Source organism: Catharus ustulatus, chromosome 11, assembly GCF_009819885.2.
Source record: "Catharus ustulatus isolate bCatUst1 chromosome 11, bCatUst1.pri.v2, whole genome shotgun sequence".
NCBI classification, from domain to species: Eukaryota; Metazoa; Chordata; class Aves; order Passeriformes; family Turdidae; genus Catharus; species Catharus ustulatus.
In genome coordinates this window covers 6,095,401-6,115,055 of record NC_046231.1, presented here as the reverse complement: position 1 = coordinate 6,115,055, position 19,655 = coordinate 6,095,401, and the positions used below count along the sequence as shown (strand labels likewise).

General features: G+C 48.9%; 2 protein-coding genes across 2 annotated transcripts in view; one reads left to right on the top strand and one right to left on the bottom strand.

Annotated features, from left to right (window-relative positions):
- LOC117001572 (teashirt homolog 3-like) overlaps positions 1–9,694 on the bottom strand; it is a 67,596-nt gene extending 57,902 nt beyond the window's left edge. Inside the window, exon 1 of the mRNA XM_033069995.2 lies at positions 9,475–9,694. Coding sequence (XP_032925886.1) covers positions 9,475–9,514 — 40 coding nt within the window. The 5' untranslated portion in view covers positions 9,515–9,694. The remainder of the gene's footprint in view (positions 1–9,474) is intronic.
- A 3,171-nt stretch (positions 9,695–12,865) lies between these two features.
- Positions 12,866–14,611, top strand: LOC117001530 (collagen alpha-2(I) chain-like). Its single transcript, XM_033069946.1, has 3 exons — positions 12,866–13,558; positions 13,642–13,772; positions 13,913–14,611. The coding sequence occupies exons 1-3, from the start codon at positions 13,477–13,479 to the stop codon at positions 14,609–14,611; spliced, it is 912 nt and encodes a 303-aa protein (XP_032925837.1). The 5' UTR covers positions 12,866–13,476.
- Positions 14,612–19,655: the final 5,044 nt, after the last annotated feature.

Below are 19,655 nucleotides of genomic sequence, written 5' to 3'. Positions count from 1 at the left end.
ATGATAAAATTTAAATAGGTTGAGGTTTCTATTTTTATTTATTATTGGGGGGGGAAATGGCATGCAGGCTTGACACAAAAGCAAGATAAAAATTAGCATGTTTGAAGTAATCGTCCCACAGCTTGACATCTGCATAGTAAATTTTAAAGGAAAAAAATGTGTCAGGCAGGCATGAGCTGTTCCCTCCCTCCCCCCCTCTTTCATTAGCTCACTGGCAGGGTGGCACTTCTGAACCTCATTACTGCAGGAGGATTTATGAAGCTGAACCCAATGGCAAAGAAAAGGCATCTGTCAATAATTGTAGGGAGCTGCACTCACAGCTTTGAAATCTCATTAAGTATGCAGTTATCAGGCATAAAGATCAAAAACATTACTCAACTCCGACAGAATCTTATGGAGGAACATTAATTAGCAACAGGCCTACAGTACAAAAAAAAAAAATTAAAAAAAAAACCAGACTTCCTCTCACACCTGCCCAACCCACAAACCAAAAGAAACACTCCCCCTCCCTCCAGAAAAAAATAATTCCCAGCATCTGAGACTGATCAAGTACATGAAACAAGAGAGAGGAAAAAAAAAAATCCAGTTGAGACAGTCTTGGCGGTGAAGAGAGAAAAGGAAGAAGCTGTCAAAGTTGAGAAGGATGTCAGCACTGGCCCTGATTACAAGGGCCTATACAGTTCCCAGGCCTTTTATCATCCCTGCCATCAAAAACAGACTCTGTGTCACAGATGGATGACTGATGGCTGCCAGTCTGGAGCAGCCTGGCCAAGCCTCCTGGAGGCCCCTGCTGTGATCTGGCCCTCCAGCAACAGGCTTGACCTAGCAGGGAAAGGGCTGCCGGCAGCGAGCCCAGTCCCAGAGACACTCAGAAACAGCACCCTGTTCTGTTCTTCCCCAGAACAATCCAGCGAGAGCTTGGTCAGGGTTTGTTTGTTCAGCTTACAGAAGTTAAATGTAATACTGCTGCTCGCCACGCAAAGGCTGTGCATTATTTGAAAATAACACCAGCAAAAAAAAAAAAAAAAATTAAGAAAAAAATTAAAACCTCTTCTTTGTCCATGCTAAATGTATTTTTCTAATCCTGTTTCTGGTTTGCATTTTCACCACAATTTGCACACTCAATTGCTTAGAAAATACATGGAGGAGAAATATAAATTTGGGGGGAAACGTACAAATTCATACGCGAAGCTGGACCATAAAACCAAGTGACCTTTGCAGCATTAAGTACGGTGTGCAACTAATTAAGAACTATGGCCATATTAACATTTTTTGTTACAGAATCAAGGATATCAGCTACACAGCTTAACCCATTGCACATATTTTTTTCATTTCCTCCCTATCAAAAATTGTGTTTGCAAACAATAACTCAAAGCTACTTGTAAAAAAAAAAAGAAAAAACAAGAAAAAAGAAAAAAGCAGGAGGAGGGAAATCACCTTCTGTAGTCTTTTTCCCACTTGGGACCATGCCTGAAAAACTCCCTCTCTACTTACATGCTACCCTTCATACATTTTATATTTCCTGTAATTTTGCGCTACAAAGAAGCTTTCCACTGTACAGTTCCATTCCTGTGTTATTTCCTTTGTCCAGGGTTTTGATATAATGTACATATTTGTCTCTCATTTCATGAGATATACAGTCATTTATGTCTCACTTGTAGCCACGCTGAAGATTGGCTTCTTAATGAACTACATCTTTAACATCGCACAGAGTCAGGGATATTCACGCACACATACAAGACAACCTGCCTGTCAAAATCTTTTCAATATCTTTTCAATATCTAAAATTAATTTATTTACTAAAGTAATGTACTTTTAAAAAAAATCTTAGCTCTGACTAAATACGGAAGCGGAGGTTCCACTCCAAACAATTTTTTAAAATAATTTTACAAAAAGTGTTGCAGTAAGGTGTTTATATTTTTCCATATGCTTACCATATTACTTTTATTATGTGTAGCATCAAAGTGATTATAGCAATTACATCTAACAGAATTAATTATAGAACATCCCATCATTTCTAAATACATAATGCATTAGAGGTAAGCCAAAGAAAGAAAACATCTTGACTGTGGCGACTATTGTTGGAGTAATTTTTCTTTAAGCATGAAGGCAAAACCAAAGTAGGAAGAAACACACAGAAACAGTGGGGTAACAGTGAAATGTTAAATACAAAAATCTGAATATCAAGGCAGGTACATTTTTACTAGCAATAGTAACCTGCGCAAAGTTGCGCTAGCACAAATATCCATGTAAAATCCATTAGTTTTTAATCACAAAATATGGAAACTAGCCAATTCACCTAACCAATGTGTTAGTACATAAAGACAAGAGTGTATGAGTGAAAGAGTTACAAGCCTTTACGTATGCAAAATAAATTCACTCAAAGCTTCATTAATATTAATTTAAATTCAGAACCCATTTACATTAAATTGTTCATTAAAAATTGCCTATTTTATGCAACATGCATTCCGCAAAGAACACATAAGAAACTGAAACAGAGGGCTCAATTTAATGATGGAAATATCAAAAGTAAATTAATTTGGATCATTCCAAACGAACTATAAAGCAGCCCTTGCCCCGTGCCAGTGCGCGAAGTTTGGCAGAGTTTGGCGGAAGGGCAGGGAAGCCGCCTGGCTTCCCCCTCGCCAAGGCTTGGCCGCTGCCCTTCCCACCTCCCACCACCTCACAGCCTTTCTAAAACGGGAATTATTTATGGACAGGACCTAAACCCCAGCCCCGTGACAACAGTGGCTAGTTGTGAGCACACTGGGCCACCTCAGAACCTGCATTAATGCCGGCGCTGCCAGGCCCAGCAACCGCGCCCAGGCGCGAGGGGACGGGAGCTGGAGGTGAGACGGGCTGGGCATGGAGGATCCTCACTGGCAAACTCCCACACCAACAAGCACAACTTACGTGATTCCCAACAGCTGCTCTGAATGAAGAAAAGAGAGTCATAATTAATAACATGTGTCCTGACAGAGTTAATTAATAATTTATAATTAAGTCTAAAATACGAACTTAGATTATTCTTGAAGAGTTGTCCCTTTACTGCCTGAAGAGGCCAGGTAATGGCATTGGCAAAGAGCTTACAGATATTTTATGATCCTCTGGTAACTCTTTCCCTACTCTCCCTCTACCCCCAGGGGAAAAAAACCCTTTGAACATTTTCTGAGAAATATCTTAAAGTTGATGCCTGCAATGAGAAGTGTTTAAATTCTGCAGATTGGTTCTCTGCTGAGATGACCAAAATATCTTTCAGGCGCAAAATCAGGCAAATGCAGTAGGATGAATCTCACAGTCTCTGAAATTAAGCCCTACTTATTTCAACTCTTTCAGTTCTTTTTATGAAAATGGTAACAAACAGTTTCAAGCCCTGACAATGTTCTATTCTGTATTATTGTACTTAAGAAAACTACAGTACTATCTCTCGTGGACTATGCTTTAAACCCTTTGAGTCAATTTTCATGCTTTATTTTTTTTTAATGTTGAAATCAAGAAAAATCAATCGCACAAATTTTCTTCAATCCTCCTGCTTTAGGTTATGACACATACACATACAAAAAAGCAACGCATCCATTGTTTAGTGGGATTTTTAAAATTAATTTAATGTCTAACTGCAAATGCTGGAAACTAGAATTAATCTGTCTGGATAAAAAAAGGCTTACAGACATTTAAATGCATGTATCGGGACACTTTATCAACCTAACATAAAATTGTCATCTTATCTTATTATATGACTATTTTATGCATGTGTCAAAGAATTTGAAAATGAATGCCTGTCTATTCACTCTAATTACAACTGCATATTATCTGTCTGGATGTACCAGTCCATATCATTGTTACCAAATACAATATATTGTATTCACCTTTCATTTTTAACTTAAGGTTGATAAACCACAATTTGGGCGTAACCAAATTTAAAAAAAAAAACCAAACACACAGAGAAAGAAAAAAAAAAATCAGACTAAAACACCTGAGGTAGATTGTTTAGTAAATGATGCTGAAATATTTCACAGATAAGATAACACGCGACTGCTCAGCAACTATGTTATTTTTGGTGTTGTATCATAACCATACACACACCTACACTCCTACTTGACAATGCAACACTTCAGGCATCTTAATACCTGATCCACTAGCAGCACCTTGAAAACAGGGCTGTGTTAAAACCTGACAATCTGTATTTGGATTCTCCAGGAAACAGTTAGGACACTGGATTAAAATATAGATTACTACACCATAAAGACAGCAGTGCCCAGGTTTGCTTAGAAAGATAGCACATAGGTTACTTTACGTCCTGGCAAATGATTTCTTTTCATTCACTCTGTACCACCATATGTTTCTGCATAAGCGTGCACGTAGCATGCTTAAAAATGTACCCCACACTTCACCCTGAAGGTGATCTTTTCTATACAGTTTCCACTAATCCTGGAAGCAGGGCTGACAAAAAGGACCCACTTTAATCCTGCTAACTCACCCTAGCTTCACTGCATTTCCCATAACCCTGCAGCAGTCACAATTCATTCTAAACACTTTACAAAACAATCTTTAGTAAAAAGAGGAAAAATGCAGACTTGTAAGCCAATTTAAGAAATAACTGCTGATACATCAGTTATTGACTATTTCACTCCTGCTCATGATAGTGCTCAAGGCAAAACCGAGAACAAAATGACAACATCAACCGCACGCAATAAACTGTGGCCCAGGAGAGCACTGAAGCCCTAATTGACAGCTGTCAAGCTAATGGGAGAAATGGCAGCTGATTCTGGAAAATTCTGTTTTCCAGGCGGATATTCAGGGGAATCTATCAAGCCTTTTTATATTTATGCCCCTTTTTCTTTTTTTTCTTTTTTTTTTTTTTTTTGCATTGTTCCTTCACACTTTGCCGGGGAAAAAAAAAAAGAAAAAAAAAAAAAAGCAGAGGACAGCCATAACTAATCATTTTGTCAGCTTGCTGCTAGGAAGAATCTCTGCCCAACAGAGAAATATGTGGCAGGTTTGGAGGCAAATAACATACCAAGGGCTGACACTGCAAGTACCTTTATAGGTAGCCTAGTTTATCGCTACATTTACTTTTGGGGTATGTATGTAGTTGCAAGCAATTGCCATAAATTAAAGCAAGCGTTCGAGTTGCCGGAGTCAGAGCTGCCTGGAAATCTGGCGGCACAACCTGTGTGCCATCTTGCATCTGTTTGCTGTGCTGCACCCCCAGCCCCGCACTGGAAGGGCTGAGGGCTGACATGAGCACTCAAGTCCCTGGAAAGTGGAAGTGCTCCATGCCTCTGAAGCATCACTTCCATGCATTTCAGTGCTCACACTGACCAGGTGCAGCTTTTGAATGTAAGCGCAGAAGTTGGGAAGAGCCGAAAGCATGCAGCAATCTCTAGGATTTAAAAAATACTATGCCAAAAAAAAAAAAAAAACCAAAAAAAAACACAGAAAAAAAACCCCACCATAGGCCCAGGTTTGTTTGTTTGGATTTTTTTCCCAGAGCCTTAAAAACTCAGTGCAGTTGCCTGGGTCTTACTGTTTTATTAAATACATTAATAAATTAATAAGCAAACTAAATGCAATTCCAGCAAACCACTACACTAGTTCCCAATCCCTCCTCAGAAGATATTTATACAAAATATGTATTAAGTCGTTTCTGTCAGTAGGAAGTACATTTTCTTGATCTTTTAAATAGGTTTCTAAAAAAGCTGCAAGTGAAAGCTATAATTTAAGGATAGATAATTGCTGTTTGCATGAACAAGACTGGCCTCTATTAATACAATATCTTAGCTTCTCCAGACAGTAGCCTCTTAACTGGTAAATACCTGCTTCCTCCTGACTTACATGACAGAAGTCTTTGGAGCAGCAATTCTGACTATCTTCTTGCTTTAACAGGTGAAGAATAAAATTGCAATCCCTGACCCTCCTTCCCAAATTTACCTACGATATTCAGCTGAGTCTCAAAGCAAACAAAGTGAAATTATCATTTTTACAGATTCTTGATTCTCAGAGACAGCTTTAGTCTTCCACAGTGTGGTGTTAACACTTGGGCTAGACATAAAGAATTTGTGCACCTGTCTGTTATGTCTGCGAGCTCTGTGCTGCTGAGAGTTCTTTGTTGTTGTTATTCTACTCCAGACCATTAAAAGGGTCCTAATTCCTATGACATGATTATCCAGGTACCAAAGCCCATTTGTCACCTGCAGCAGAAAATTGAGTTAATGCACAACTAAAGGCAACCAGGACTGTGTAATATCAACTTGATTACATCAAACTAGCTGCAAACCTAATTCTGCTGGATGACACTGCGTGGAGCTTGTCATCTCCAATCATTAAAGCTGTCAGGAATCCATCAGGTTTACAGCTAATTAGGTGAACACTAATGAAGCTGGCAAAACAACTTTTCTTTTTTTATGGCTGAGCGGACCTTTCAGTTTGGAGAAAAAAAATTCTCGAGTATTCTCAAGGTTGCTGGGGACTGGATTTCCTGAGTTACCAATCAGCAGACATCTTTAATTCTCCCCCCACCACCACCTTTTTTTCTCTCTCAGTACCAAGCAATCAATTTGTCATCACTCTCAGTATGCCACAAAAGCAGTCATGAACCTTATAACTCGCAGCTCTCAAGCCAAAAAGGGGGGGAAAAAAAGTAAGTTTCTTCTGTCTTAAAATAAAATGCCTCATACAGCTCACTTATTTATCTTCATGCACTTATCAACAGCATAAATGTTCTTGTTTTTTCACTCTTGTCAAATAAGTAGCCCTTCAGTCATTCTACATCCCCCATATCCATTAGGCAGAGGCATTTTGATAAAGTAAAGCCAAAGCTAGTGTATGGGAAAGAATGAAAGCACTCACTCTGCCAACTTCTGATTGACCATTAAGCTATTGATGAATGTGCCTGTCAGGAGAGAGACAATTAAATCAAATATGAAACAAAGTCGTTTTGACGGGTCATTTTGATAGAGCAAAACCATTCTTCCATCTCCTATTAGTCCTGCAGTCAAGTTTTTGTAATGAATATTTCTTAACCAACCTGTTATTTCTTAGCTGTTTTTTAAGGTGTTAAAAAAAAGCCTTAGCGTTTACTGCTATTAGAAAAAGTAACATTTCCAATGTGACCAATAAAAGCAGCATCTCAGTGGGAAGCAATTATACATAATACTAAATGTTTAATGTGGCTATCAAAAAGCTAAAAGTTTAAAGAGATTACACTTCTGCTAAATATGAAAGATAGATTGCACATCATGGATGATTCACTTGAGAAAGGAGGGAGAGACAGAGAGTGGTGGAGGGAGAAGATACCTCAGAATGTGTGTTTAGTGCAGAAACATTTTCTTCCAGTCTGTGGAGAGAGAGCCCAGTTTACAGCAGAGTCGAGTGTGTCAAACACATGGAAAAGCTAGATTTTGCAGAACTAAATTCATATCACAAAACATAATTTCCCAAGTATCAGGAAAAGTTCACCTCTGTCACTTTTCTTGAAAATTGTTATTTGATTGCACGGGCCAGAAAAACAAAATATTATCATGAGGTATTTGGCTACGATATTGTTTGCTCGATGGTATCACTACCGTACTGAGAAACTTTCCAAACTTTCGAGCTGTTTGTGTGCGGGGTAAGGCTGCTGGGAAGCCTGTTTCCCTATTTCAAAAGTACTGGCCGAACGCATGTGGATGTCAAAGAGGAGAAGAAAGGAAACATGCACATTGCTGTTTACAAATTGTGTCACTGCCCGAGCCCCTCGCTGCTCACCAAACCCCAAGCACCCTGCTCGGAGAAGCTGCCAGGCAGGGTGGGAGCACTGCTGAACTCCTGGGCTCCAAGCAGCCCCTACCCAGGCTCCAGCACTGCCTGCTCCAAGCTGTCCTGAGCACCACACAGCCACGCTGCCAGGGATGCTGCCCCTGGAAAACATCCGCAGGGCTGTCCCCCAGCCAGGGCAAGGGCTGTCCCCCAGCCAGGGCAAGGGCTGTGCCCAGCCAGGGCAAGGGCTGTGCCCAGCCGGGTAAGGGCTGTCCCCCAGCCAGGGCAAGGGCTGTGCCCAGCCAGGGTAAGGGCTGTGCCCCAGCCAGGGCAAGGGCTGTGCCCAGCCAGGGCTGTCCCTGCCCGGCGGAGCAGCCTGGCCCATGGTGGCACGGCTCGCCAGGAGCCCCTCAAGTTGCGCTCACAGAGTTGACAGGCCACCCGTGACGTCACCGAGTCTGGCGTTACCATGGCAAGTGATTTATTGATGTTTATCGGGAATGAATAGATCAAAGGCTGCCAGATGACAGGCGATCAATCAGACATCAAATCAAGGATGGCAACAGGCCAAGGAAACCTTTTCCAGCCCACATATCCCCAACTAAGGATTACTGTAAAATTATGTGGAGCTTTTCTTTTACTGTTTTCTTTTCAATTTGGCTTTTCCAAAAAATACTTCTTAAGTTAAACAGGAGTTGACACTTCTGGCAAAAGGAAAACAAGCCAAACAAATGAGAAACCTCGCCAGCACAAAGCCCCAAAAAGTACTTCTAGAAAGGAAAAAAAGCCGGTGGAAATTGTAAAGGCACTATCAGAAACATTCAGCAGTCACTTGACAATACACAGACACTTTTTCTTTTTTTTTTTTTTCTCCTTTGGTTTACTTTGCAGCTTCTCCTCTGGACTCATAAATAAGAAATCAATAGGATTAACAGAAGAAGCTACCAAAGAAAGTGACCAAGTAGGAGGGTCTGTCTGTCCGGCAGAGACATCTCCAGTGCAGTACAAGGGCAGAAGAGAAAAAGGTAAAAGTTGGGCAAAGGAACCAGTTCTGGGCTTGGATCAACTAACAGTGCAGAGCCTCCAAATCACTTTGTCCCTGCCACTTCATTCGCAGCGTGCCACGTATTTATACATACCCTCTCTCTTCTTTTACAGGAAAAAAAATTAAATAAAAAGAGTATTTTCCCTGCCTTTCATAAACCATTTGCGTACGACGGAAGGGGATGTAAAAGAACGAAGACTACGAGGGAGAGAAGCAAAGTAGGTGCCAAAGTACGAGCTGGAAATAACCAAAATACGCCTCCTTGCTTCCCCCAGCCCCGGAGTGACACCGACCATAGGAGCCCGAGCAGTGTGCCCGCACACACCCGCCTGCCCCTCGCACAGGGCTGCCCCGGAACCGAGCCGGGCGACGGCAGAGTTCCGAATAAATCAAAGTGGGCACCAAAAGTGGGGAACGGGCTTTCGTGCGCCCCCCACCCCACCACCTCAAAGAAAATAAATAAATAAAATCGCCCCGAAACCCCGCAGCCCCGGCGCTGTGCCTGCAGCCCGGAGTTGCCCGGCAGAGCCCTCGGCAGCGGGGCAGCAGCGGGGAGCGGAGCCCGCCGGGAGCCGCGCATGAAAGGCACGGAGGGAAGCGGGAGGAGAAGCCAGCGGCCGCGGAGCGAAGGGAAGGCAGGGAAGGCAGAGAAGGCAGGGAAGGCAGGGAAGGCAGGGAAGCGGCTCTCGTACCTGCTGCGCGCCGGGGCGCTTGCTGCTTCCTCCTCGGCATGCTGGGCTCCTGCGGGCGCCGGCGGGGGGGGGCAGCCGGGGCGCGGGGGTGGGAAGAGTTGCCTCAGCCCCAGAGATCCGGTGAGCTGCTCCAGCTTCGGCGCGAGGGCTGGGTCGGGGATATATTTTTTGTTGCTGTGCATACACGATGCCGAGTAGGAGGAGGAGGCGGCAGCGGCGGAGGAGGAGGAGGCGGCACAGAGGAGAGGACAGCCCTGCTGCTGCTGCTGCTGCTGGCAGAAGAGGGGGGAAGTTTGACAAATCGCCCCGGAGGAAGGAGGAGGGGAAGCCCCCCGAAGAGGTGTGCGGGCGGGAGGGCTGGGGAGAGCCCGCAGTCCCCCCCACCCCGCCCTGCGCCCCTGGTGCCTGGCCGGGCTGGGAGATCACGCCATAAAGACAGGGGATCTCTTGGCCGGAGCCGGCGGAGCCTCAGCCTGCGCTCTCCACTCCCGGCTCGGCGCTGGAGCGGCGGCGGCGGCGGCAACAGGCGAAGCTTGAAGGGAAACGAGATGATCGCGGTGTCACTCAAACTGCTCCGCCGAGAGGGAGCGGGGCACCGCCGTCCGCCCCGGGCCGCGCCTTCACTCAGTGCGCATCGCCCGCTGGAGCGGGCACGGGGGCGGGCAGGGGTCTGCCCCGCCGGCCGGGACCACCACCTCGCCGCGCCCCCTCCGCCACTCAACTTCGCCCGCCGCCCGCGCCGCTCTTCCGAGCCGCCCGCGGCGGAGGGCTGGCCGGGCAGCGACAGGCAGGGCAGCCCGCCGGGCTCCGCGCCGCTCGCCCCGCTCCCCGCCGCAGCCCTTCCCTTTCCGCCCCCGCGCGCACCCGTTCCCCGCCGGAGTCCCCCGCAGCCATCGCCTCCCGCCGCGCCGGGCCACGGGACCCCCCCGCTTCCCCGCCGCCTCCGCCCCCCCGGCGAGGAGGGCCCGGCCCGCCGCTTCATCCCGGCCGCCCCGCGCGGTGACAGCGGCGGCGGCAGCCCCGGCTCCCCGCCGCGCTCCGCAGCGCTGCCCGCCCCGGCCGCACTCACCGGCCCCGCCGCCCGCCCGCCGGCACATCCAGCCCGCCGGCTCCCACCTGGCTGGCGCCGCGGCCGCCGCACTCCGCTTCGCGCCTGCGGGCGGGCGGTGTCGGGGCCGCCCCGGCCGGCGGCCGCTACCGGAGGCGCCCCCGACAGCGGAGCCGCTGCTCCCGCCCCGCGGGGCCAGAGCGGCGGGGAGCGGGCAGCGCCCGCGCCCCACGCACCCTGCTCTTCGGGAAGGAGCACTTTTCCCTCGTTTTCCCTGTTTTGGGGATTGATTTCTCTCTCTCTCTCTCTCTGGTTTTTTGTTTCTTTTTTTTTATTTTTTTTTTCTCGGTCCAAGTTCACTGCCGAGCCGCCGCGCTCAGTTCGGCGAGCGCCGGCGGATCGATGTGCTGCGGGTTTGATTGCGCATCCCTGGGCGGCGGGGCCGCGCGGCGCGGGGAGGGCCGGGGCGGCGGGGGCGCGCGGGGCCCGGGCCGCTCCCGCCCCCCCTCCGCCCGCGCCGGGACCCCCGCGAGCAGGGAAGGGAGACACGGCAACAACCACAACCACAAAAAAAAAAAAAAAAAAAAAAAAAAAGAAAAGAAAAAAAAAAAAAAGAAAAGCAGCTGTTTTTTTTTTTTTTTAAGTTCGGGGAGGAATTAACAAAAAAAAAAAAAAAAAAGGCTGAGCTCACTTTTACGGTAAGATCAAAAAAAATCTCCACTCGCCCCCATTCTTCGAGATTTGGGATAATTCCAAATACCTGACTAAGTGCAGATGTTGTTGCGTCTTCACATCCTATAAAGCCGCCGTGCCGCTCTCGGGCTCTCGCTTCCCTTTCAAGTTGCAGGAAATTCAAACACTTTACATGACGGGTGGAGAAGGTTTGGAATCTTTTTTTTTTTTTTTTTTGATTATTATTGTTATGAGTTCATTTTTTTTTTAAGCTGATCTTTAGGATGAAAAAAAATCTCAGTCGCCTAAAGTCCCCGGGAAATTGCTACTGTTGGGGGAAAACGAAACATTTCTTGCAAAACAAGAAAATGGTGAGTTGTCAATTGCCGCTTCTGCTGCCAAACTCGCTCAGTTCCATCTCATTGATACTGGCTGCTTGCTCCTCACAGTTACAGGATCTGCTCACAGAAGGAGCGATCAGATCTGCTTAAGAGACGACACCGAGAGTTCCCCCCCTCCCCAAAAAGCCCTGTGTGTGTGAGTGGGTGAGCCGTGCGGCAGGACGGGGCCGGGCGGCGGGCAGCCCCGGCGGGGCGGGCGGGCGGACTCGCCGCCGCGGCGGTGCGTGCCGCTAGATCCGCCCTAACATCTGTCCGTCTCACCATTGGCGCATCCATCAGTGTCACCCTGGCTGCACATTGCAACGACAACACATCAGACACTACACAGACCGGGATTCGGTACAAATAACCAACATACTAAACAACTTAACCGGGGAGGAGGGGACCAGCCGCAGCATAAGTATTTACAAGCGTTAGACAGCCCCGGGAAGCAGGGCTTGGCTGCGGTTAATAGCTCGTTCATTCTCTCTTCCTCCTCCCCCTTTAAGTAGGAAATAGAAAAACTAAATAATTCACGCCCCCCCCGCCCCCGAAGGATGCTGCCGGCCGGGGGCAGGGGCAGGGGCCGGCTGCGCTCCCGGCTCCGCGGGGCGATGGCTGCGGCAGGACCGCACCGAGCGCGGAGCCGGCGGCAGGCGAGCCCCGAGCTGAGGTGCTGCTGGCCGAGCCGGCCCGCGCTGCGCAACATGGAGGATTCCTCCGAGCTCTGGAGCGAGAGAGACCGAAACAAAGTTTGGGGTGCTCGGCCGGGAGCTTCGGCAGCCGAGAGCCCCGGGAGCCCTGGCCGGCTCTGTTTCTGCTCGCCGCACGGAGTGCGGGAAGGTCACTCTGCCACCAGGCGCTGGTAAAGCGCCCTGAAAATTACAGCAAAATTAAAATAACACGGCGCATGTAGTCACTGCAGTCCTGTAAAGGCTGTTCTGAAATGTGCGAGAGCCCTCTCCAAAGCCAGGGACGATCCCGATCCTCCTCAGCTGCCGGCTGCGGGGCACCGCGAGGAACGAGCTTGCAGCGACCAATCCCGAATTTTGGGGCGGTTGCAAGTTGCAAGAACTTTGTTCCTTCCACTTCCCCGTCTCTAAATCTGCTCATCTTTCACTGCCTTTGTGTCACCCTCAGCCCGCCCGGGGGATGGATGTCAGCTGCCGGGCTCGGCCCGGGTGGCCGGCGGGGTGCGAGCCGCTCGGCCCCGGCGCGGCTCCGCGGGAGCGCAGCCTCCTCCCGCGGGCGCGCGCGGCTGCACGCGTGCGTGGATTTGTGTAGAGGCATTGGTGTTTGAACAGATTCCCAGACAGAGCTCTGCCTCCCGCAGCACAGCCTGCGTGCAGGATGCTGGCAGGTGGCACCTCGGCAGCTGAACGGTGTCACCAGCGCACACAAACACGCGAGACCGTCCCCGGCCCCGCTGCGAGGGGAGCTCTGTGCAGCCAGCAGCGCTTACCTGGCTCTGCAAAGGGCGGCCCACACGGCTCGTTCCAGTGCGCCGAGCTGGGACTGGGAGGGAACGAAATAAGTGAAACTTTCCGTAAACAGTCATTGGAGGAACTTTCTCAGTTCACTTAGGAATAATAATTCTCGTGTGTGAGACAGAGAGGAAGGCAGCAGATATTCATGCATATAGACACATGCACTGCACTTACACATTCACATCCCTCACTGCCAAAACGCTCAGGAAGTTGTGGAATAATTTGGTTGTTAACTATAAACATTTTTTTAAGGAAGAAAAAGAAAATCTATTGAGCTTTCTATCAGACGATTTACAGAGGGATGTGCAGTTGCCCTCATGTGCGTCGGCTTCTTTGGGGGTCACACTCTATTCCAGAGAGACAGAACGTGTAATTTTATGAAGTGTAACATTTCCAAACATAACGCATCAAATCGATGGCTATACAGACTCCATCCACAAAGACTCAGCACAAGAGGCTCAGCCCTAAGCTCGCTCTTCTCGCAGTTTTAAAACAAGGTACCAATTAGTTATAAGTCATACAATTGGATAACCATCACTCGTGAACTTTCCACCAGCTAAGAATGTTTTATCTTTCCCAGCTGGGCACTGCTTACTGTCCTTCTTTGGTGTATATTTTCACTGCTCATACCATTGCTCTCCACCAAAACTCCACCAATTGCCCGAGACACCTCTTTCGTCCGCAGCTCGAGTGGAGACAGCGGCTGAGCCGGTAAAGGAACGCTGGAATTAACCGCTGGCTGTGGGAACGGCCAGCGAGGATCAGTGAGGAAGTTTACTAAACTTGGAACAGCTGCCTCTTAGAAACCAGCGTGTTTTAGCCGAGCTTTAACCTTATTCTCTCCCGAGCAGCGTGTTGATGTTTCGCCTCTTACTCACTGCGAACAAGGCAGGGAGCGGCGTGCGCCGAAGTGCCCGTGTGGCTGCTCTCACCCGCTATTCGCACCGGTTCACTGCTCCCCGGGGGTCAGTCCCGGGCACCGAACGGCCCCGGCCTCTCTCCTCTCGTCCCAGCACCGGCCCAGCTCTGCCGGTGCCTCCCATTCGAGCGGGGCAGAGGAGCCGGCGGGGACCTGCAGGTCCTGGCCAGCCGAGTGCCCCCGGACCCGCACAAGGGCCGGGCAGCAGCGAGCCGGGGCCTTTGGAGCCGCCGGCTGCAGGGCAGCGCTGCTCGCGGCCCGGAGCGGCTGTCGGGGGCCCCGGAGCGGCCGGGGCCGGGGGGCGAGCCCGGCAGTCAGGGGGGGCTGGGGGGAGATCCCCGGCGGCCAGTGCGGGGCTGGGGGTCTCGCCGGGCCCGGGCAGCCCCCGCCGGCACGGGCGGCCCGCGGGAGCCCCGCCGAGGCGCCGGCCGGTCCGGGCGCGCAGAGCGTGGCGGCACCGCCCGGCACCCGCTGCCCTCTGTGCCAGGGCACAGCCTCCCCCCTGCCCCGCGCCTCGGCGGCACCCATCGAAATGCGGGAACTACTTCGCTTTCTCCCGGCGAAGAACAAAGAAGCAGCAGCTTTCATTAAGGCTGGACCAGAGGAATACGGATCTGACAAGTTTGTTTAAAAACCCCACTGCCCACTCCCGAAAACGATACTGCGCTTCTGTAAAATACAAAGTGTTGTCAATAACCATTATAGCAGCGATAATGATCTGAGAAGGGAACAAAGACATTTTGTAATATCTACATAAGTTTATTAGAGCAAAATTATTTTAAAATGCCTGTGAATTCCCAAACCTCCTCAATACAAATGAATAAAAGTTTTTCTTCGGGCTAAAATCTTTGCTTGAATGTAAATTGTTTGGGTAACTGAATTTGCACAGCAGCAAAGTTTGTTTGTCTTAGTCCAGTAGCTTTGCTTTAACGAACCAGATGTTTTGTCTGTAAATTGTCCAGAGGACTTTTACAGTTCTGACATGTAATAAGCCCCAGAAAATCAGAACTGGAATAGCTGTGTTCCTGCGATTAGGACCAGGCATTTGGGGAAGAGCACGGGGAAAATAGGAAAGTGTAAGCACGCTCAGTTGTCCTCATATTTGGAAACCTCATTTTAAACTGTAAGTAATCTTGTCCGAATCGATTCGCTTCTGCCTGGAGTTGACAGCAATTCCCCACCCAACCCCAGATATCAGAAATACACTCCCCAAGAAAAACCCCAAGCACACTGGGGAGCGGTGGGGGCGGTAGACTTCGGCCGAGGAAGCCGCTGAGAGACCGAGCTGGCCGGGCGGTCCAGGTCCGCCCCGGGAGCGATCCCCGCAGCCGGCGGTGCCCCGGGAGCGATCCCCGCAGCCGGCGGTGCCCGGGGAGCGATCCCCGCAGCCGGCGGTGCCCGCGGGCGGTGGCGGTGCCCGGCCGAGCGGCGAGCGCTCCCTCCAGCCCCGGCTCTCCTCCCGCGGGGCCCCGCGGCGGTCGGGGAGCACCGCCCGCCCCCGCCGCCTTCGGGGCCAACAAGTTCCCTGTTAGAGTCGGGCACAGAGAGCGGTGGCCCGGCCGCGGCTCTGCGGGTGATGCCGCTGCTGCCCGGAGAGCCGGGCCCCGGCGCGTCCCCGCGGCCGGGGGCTCTGCCTTCCTTCGCGGACGGAGAGAGGCTGAGCCCACCGAGCTGTCCCGGCTCCCTCTGCCCCAGTCCGATCTCCCCACGGCTGAGCCCCGCTCGACCCGGCCAGCGCTCGCCCCGGCACCCGCTGCGCTCCCAAAGGCTGCGCCCTTTGGAGATGATGCCGATTTAAAATAAGATCTATCGGCGCGATTCAGTCCCGCTCAGCCATCACTTTTTCCCCTCCCTCGAAAGGACTTGGGGTCCCTGAAGAAACAACCGGCCGCTGCTTCGAAGGAAATAAGCGATACCATTTCAGAGCTACTGCAGCGCAATGCATTCACTGGGGCAGTAAGAAAACCTTATAAGAAAAATAATTACAGACCCTGGAACTCCACCACATATGACAACAAAGGCTGTTGTCCCAGTAGAAGGTCTTCAGCTAATTTTACCTACACAAAGTTTTACTGGCTGCAGGCTTTGGGAACGCCTTTGTGGAGCCTGGCACTGATCCTCAGGGCTGGCTAATTTGAAAGGCATTTGGAGGATCCCGGAGAAGTGGAAGGGATTCCCTGCTTTTTTCTCGCATCACCTGAAAGTTCCCATCGCACAGATGACACGGGTGCTCCTCTACTGACCACCTGTGACTCAACGCAATGAAGATTTTGTTGTGGTCAGACACTCTTAAAAAAAACTTAAAAAAAAAAATACTTGAAGGGGGAAGTGGATAAAACTTCAGTTCGAGCAAAATACTTCTCTTTGTCTTTTTCTTTTTTTTTTTTTTTTTTTTTTTTTATAGAAACTCCCTTCCCTGGCGGGTTTTTTAGTGTTTGCACACAGTGCGTGCACATGCAAGTTTTCTCTGTACGAAGCTCCCATCTGCCAGCAGTTCACCTTGCCCCGGCGGGGAGCCCGCTCCCCGCGCCACTGGCCACCAGGGGAAGGGAAGGGAAGGGAAGGGAAGGGAAGGGAAGGGAAGGGAAGGGAAGGGAAGGGAAGGGAAGGGAAGGGAAGGGAAACTCTGCAGCCGCCCCTGACCGCCCCGAAGCGCGGTCGGAGCGCACCGGGCAGGGGACAGCGAGCGCAGCCCCGGGCCGCCTCCTTCTCCTCCTCTTCTGCCTCCTCCTCCGCCGTGCTCTGACCCCGCAGCGGGGCCGTGCGGGCCGCCAGGATGCGGACACAAAAGCAGCCCCAGCGAGGCCGTCGGGCCGTAAATCCCAAACCGGCTACTCAGGGGGGGCTGCACTGAATTCCCCCCGCACGGACAGCGCGGGAGGTGCGGACCGCGAGCGGCGCCCCGCATTTCCCCCCAGTCTCAGCCCTTCACCGAGAAAAATTCATAGAGAGAACTGCGATCCAAGCAGGCCCCGAGCCCCGGCCGCCCAGCTGCTGTCCCGCAGCCCAGGGCGGTCCCGAGCACTTGTCCCCTCTCTTGGCGAGCAGCAGCCGCGGCCCCGCCGTGCGCGGGGGCAGCGCGGGCCGGAGCGCAGCGCTTTGCTCCCCAGCTGGGCACGGGGGCTGCCCCGCCCGGGTCAGGTGAAACGTGGAAACTAAGAAAATCTGACACCACCATTGATTCCCTCTCTTTGTTCTCCTCTGTACACAATGGAGGGAAAGGAATGTGACTTTAAAATTACAATTAACCAGCTTTCTGTCGCTGGGTATTTATTCCTATCAAATCTTTCTTCTCCGAAAAAGCACTTCTAATTGTAAAAGAAAACAGGCGATTTAAAATACCTTATTATTCTTCTGTAATCACAGTTGCTTAAATTATGACTGGATGTGCCTAAACAGTCATCTCAGTTTCCCACTGATTTTGGTCAGGTCCAGAAAGAATGGCATTTTTTTCCTAATGTTTTAAAAGTATGAACTTCCTTTCAAACATTCTTTAACCTTTAATGTTTTGTAACTTGATGAAAAGGTCACTTTGTTCGGAGTGGATGCATCTGCTCCATAATTGTTCTAATATCAGGCAGAGCTCCATCCTAACACTATATTCTTTTATGAGGATTTTTTTTTCTTAATATACTATTGTTAAGGTTACCATGAGTAATTGTTCTAAAGGCAATGAGCTCCAGACCAAAGGATGCTCACACTTTATTTAATTTCACCAGCTTCAGATGTTTAGAGCTGTATTCAGCAGATGTCATTAGCTGAGCTCTGAGAAGAATAACATGAACCATTTCACTTCTTCCCACTTGTGGGAGCCTGAGGTAGAACAGGAGCAGAATAAATATCTGGATTTATAGACTGAGCTGCATGACAAAATAGCACAAAATACTGATTAATACAGCTTTGGACTAGCAGCAAGTTTGATCCAAATATCTCAAAGTACTTTACAAAGGGCTGTGACAGAAAGCTGAGACAGAGATGGGAGGAGACCTAAGAGCAGAGTGGAGATCCAGAGACTACTGGACATCAGTATCTCGAGACTCAGCCTCGAAGTGATAGGGTGGTAGAAACAGTGCTCGTCTTGGACTCCTTGCTGGGAAGGAAACAGAAGCTTTTCAGCATGTGTAAATCAATATTTATCATTCAGAGCAATCGTATTTTGAATCTATAGATTTAGCCAGTTTTGGTATAGAAAACCTCTGGTTATTCCTGTGTAAAGGGTTAGGAGTTGAATGTGTTCATTACCACCATGCTCATCTGAGGGGCATCTTGTGGCCCCAGCTCTGTGGCCAAACCTCTCTCACTCTTAGCACTGTTCCTGCTTTGCAAGAGCAGTGGTGATACCTGGCTGCATAGCAGAGATTGGAGCCCAAACCTTAAATTGATGCAATTAATCCCTCTAAAATACAACAGGATTTTCTAATTCTTACACAATTCAAACATTCAGAGAATATGTTTAATTAAAAATTGGCTATAGCTTTTTTTTTTTTTTTTAAACCCACTTTCTTAAAAAAAAAAAACCAAAGAAATGGGCTAATTATATTGCTTAGTATTCTAATATGCACTATATTTTTTTTTTTTAAATAACACACTTTTCTAGCCAGGCCAGTCCCTTGAGGACCAGTTCCTCATTTATAAGGAGGTTCCCAATGGGAGTTAAAAAGAGGATATTTTATAAGAAGAAAATATATTCTGAAAGAGGAGCCATACAAAGATAGACCTGCATCACATATATCAGTATGGAGGCTGGAATATGTATTCCAATGATGCAAATCTTCCCTTACAATAATTTGCTCGTTAGTGTTAACAAAAGCCCAGATACTGATGTCTCTGTATTTGCTCTTCTATTTTTCATCACACTAATGCTTTTAACTAAAATTATTTTTAAAAATTTGCTTTATTTAATGAATTTAAAGGTCAATCCTCTTCCTTTCCATATGCAAATCCTATTAATAGTAGAGGTTTGATATTAATGGGAGTTAATATAGTAGATACCCCCTCCACACAAAAAAAAACCCCAAGAGAACAAAATAATATCAAGATAATTTCAGTAAATTTGTTGCTTCTTTTTCCCCTTTGAGTAACCAAATATCAGGGCAACAGTATTTTGGGAACAGGAGTGACAGCCAGAGGAGGGATGAGGTGTGAAAGGGCACACAAGGAAGCCCAGCTCCCAAAGGCAGGGCTCCAGGGAAGGACACAGCCCCAGCAGCTGGAGCCCACTGCCACCTCCTCCTCCTCAGCATCCTCTCACACCCGCAGGAGCCAGCCAGGACATGAAGTACCAACACCAAGAAACCCTTCCCATACTCCTAAAGAGGGAAAAGGCAACTTCTGCTCCTTTCAGAGACGGCCTCCACCTGTCAGACCACGGTGGCTACTCAGAGAAAAACAGGAGCTGCTGGAGCTGCTGAGGGAGTAAGTGAAGTTACTGCCTCTGCCCCTCTGTTTAGCCAGTTTTGGGGTTTAACTGTCTGGTCACTGTTTTTCTATATATACTGTTTCAGTAACTCAGTGAGGTTTAATAGTATTTTCTTTTTAAACTACAGCTGTTGGTGTTAAAACAACAGCATTGTTGTGCCTAAGGAGTGGAGTCGGGGAAAGAGGAATAAACTCATTGCTTTCATCTGCAGTCCCTGTAGGAAAATGCTCCCAGTGCTCATGAGTGAGGAACCACC

Excerpts from the sequence above, each read along its gene's own strand:
- LOC117001530 (XM_033069946.1), top strand. The coding sequence starts at position 13,477 with ATGGCTATACAGACTCCATCCACAAAGACTCAGCACAAGAGGCTCAGC. Across the intron at positions 13,559-13,641 it reads TCTCGCAGTTTTAAAACAAG|CTGGGCACTGCTTACTGTCC; the intron begins GTACCAATTAGT and ends TATCTTTCCCAG. Across the intron at positions 13,773-13,912 it reads TGGAGACAGCGGCTGAGCCG|CGTGTTGATGTTTCGCCTCT; the intron begins GTAAAGGAACGC and ends TCTCCCGAGCAG.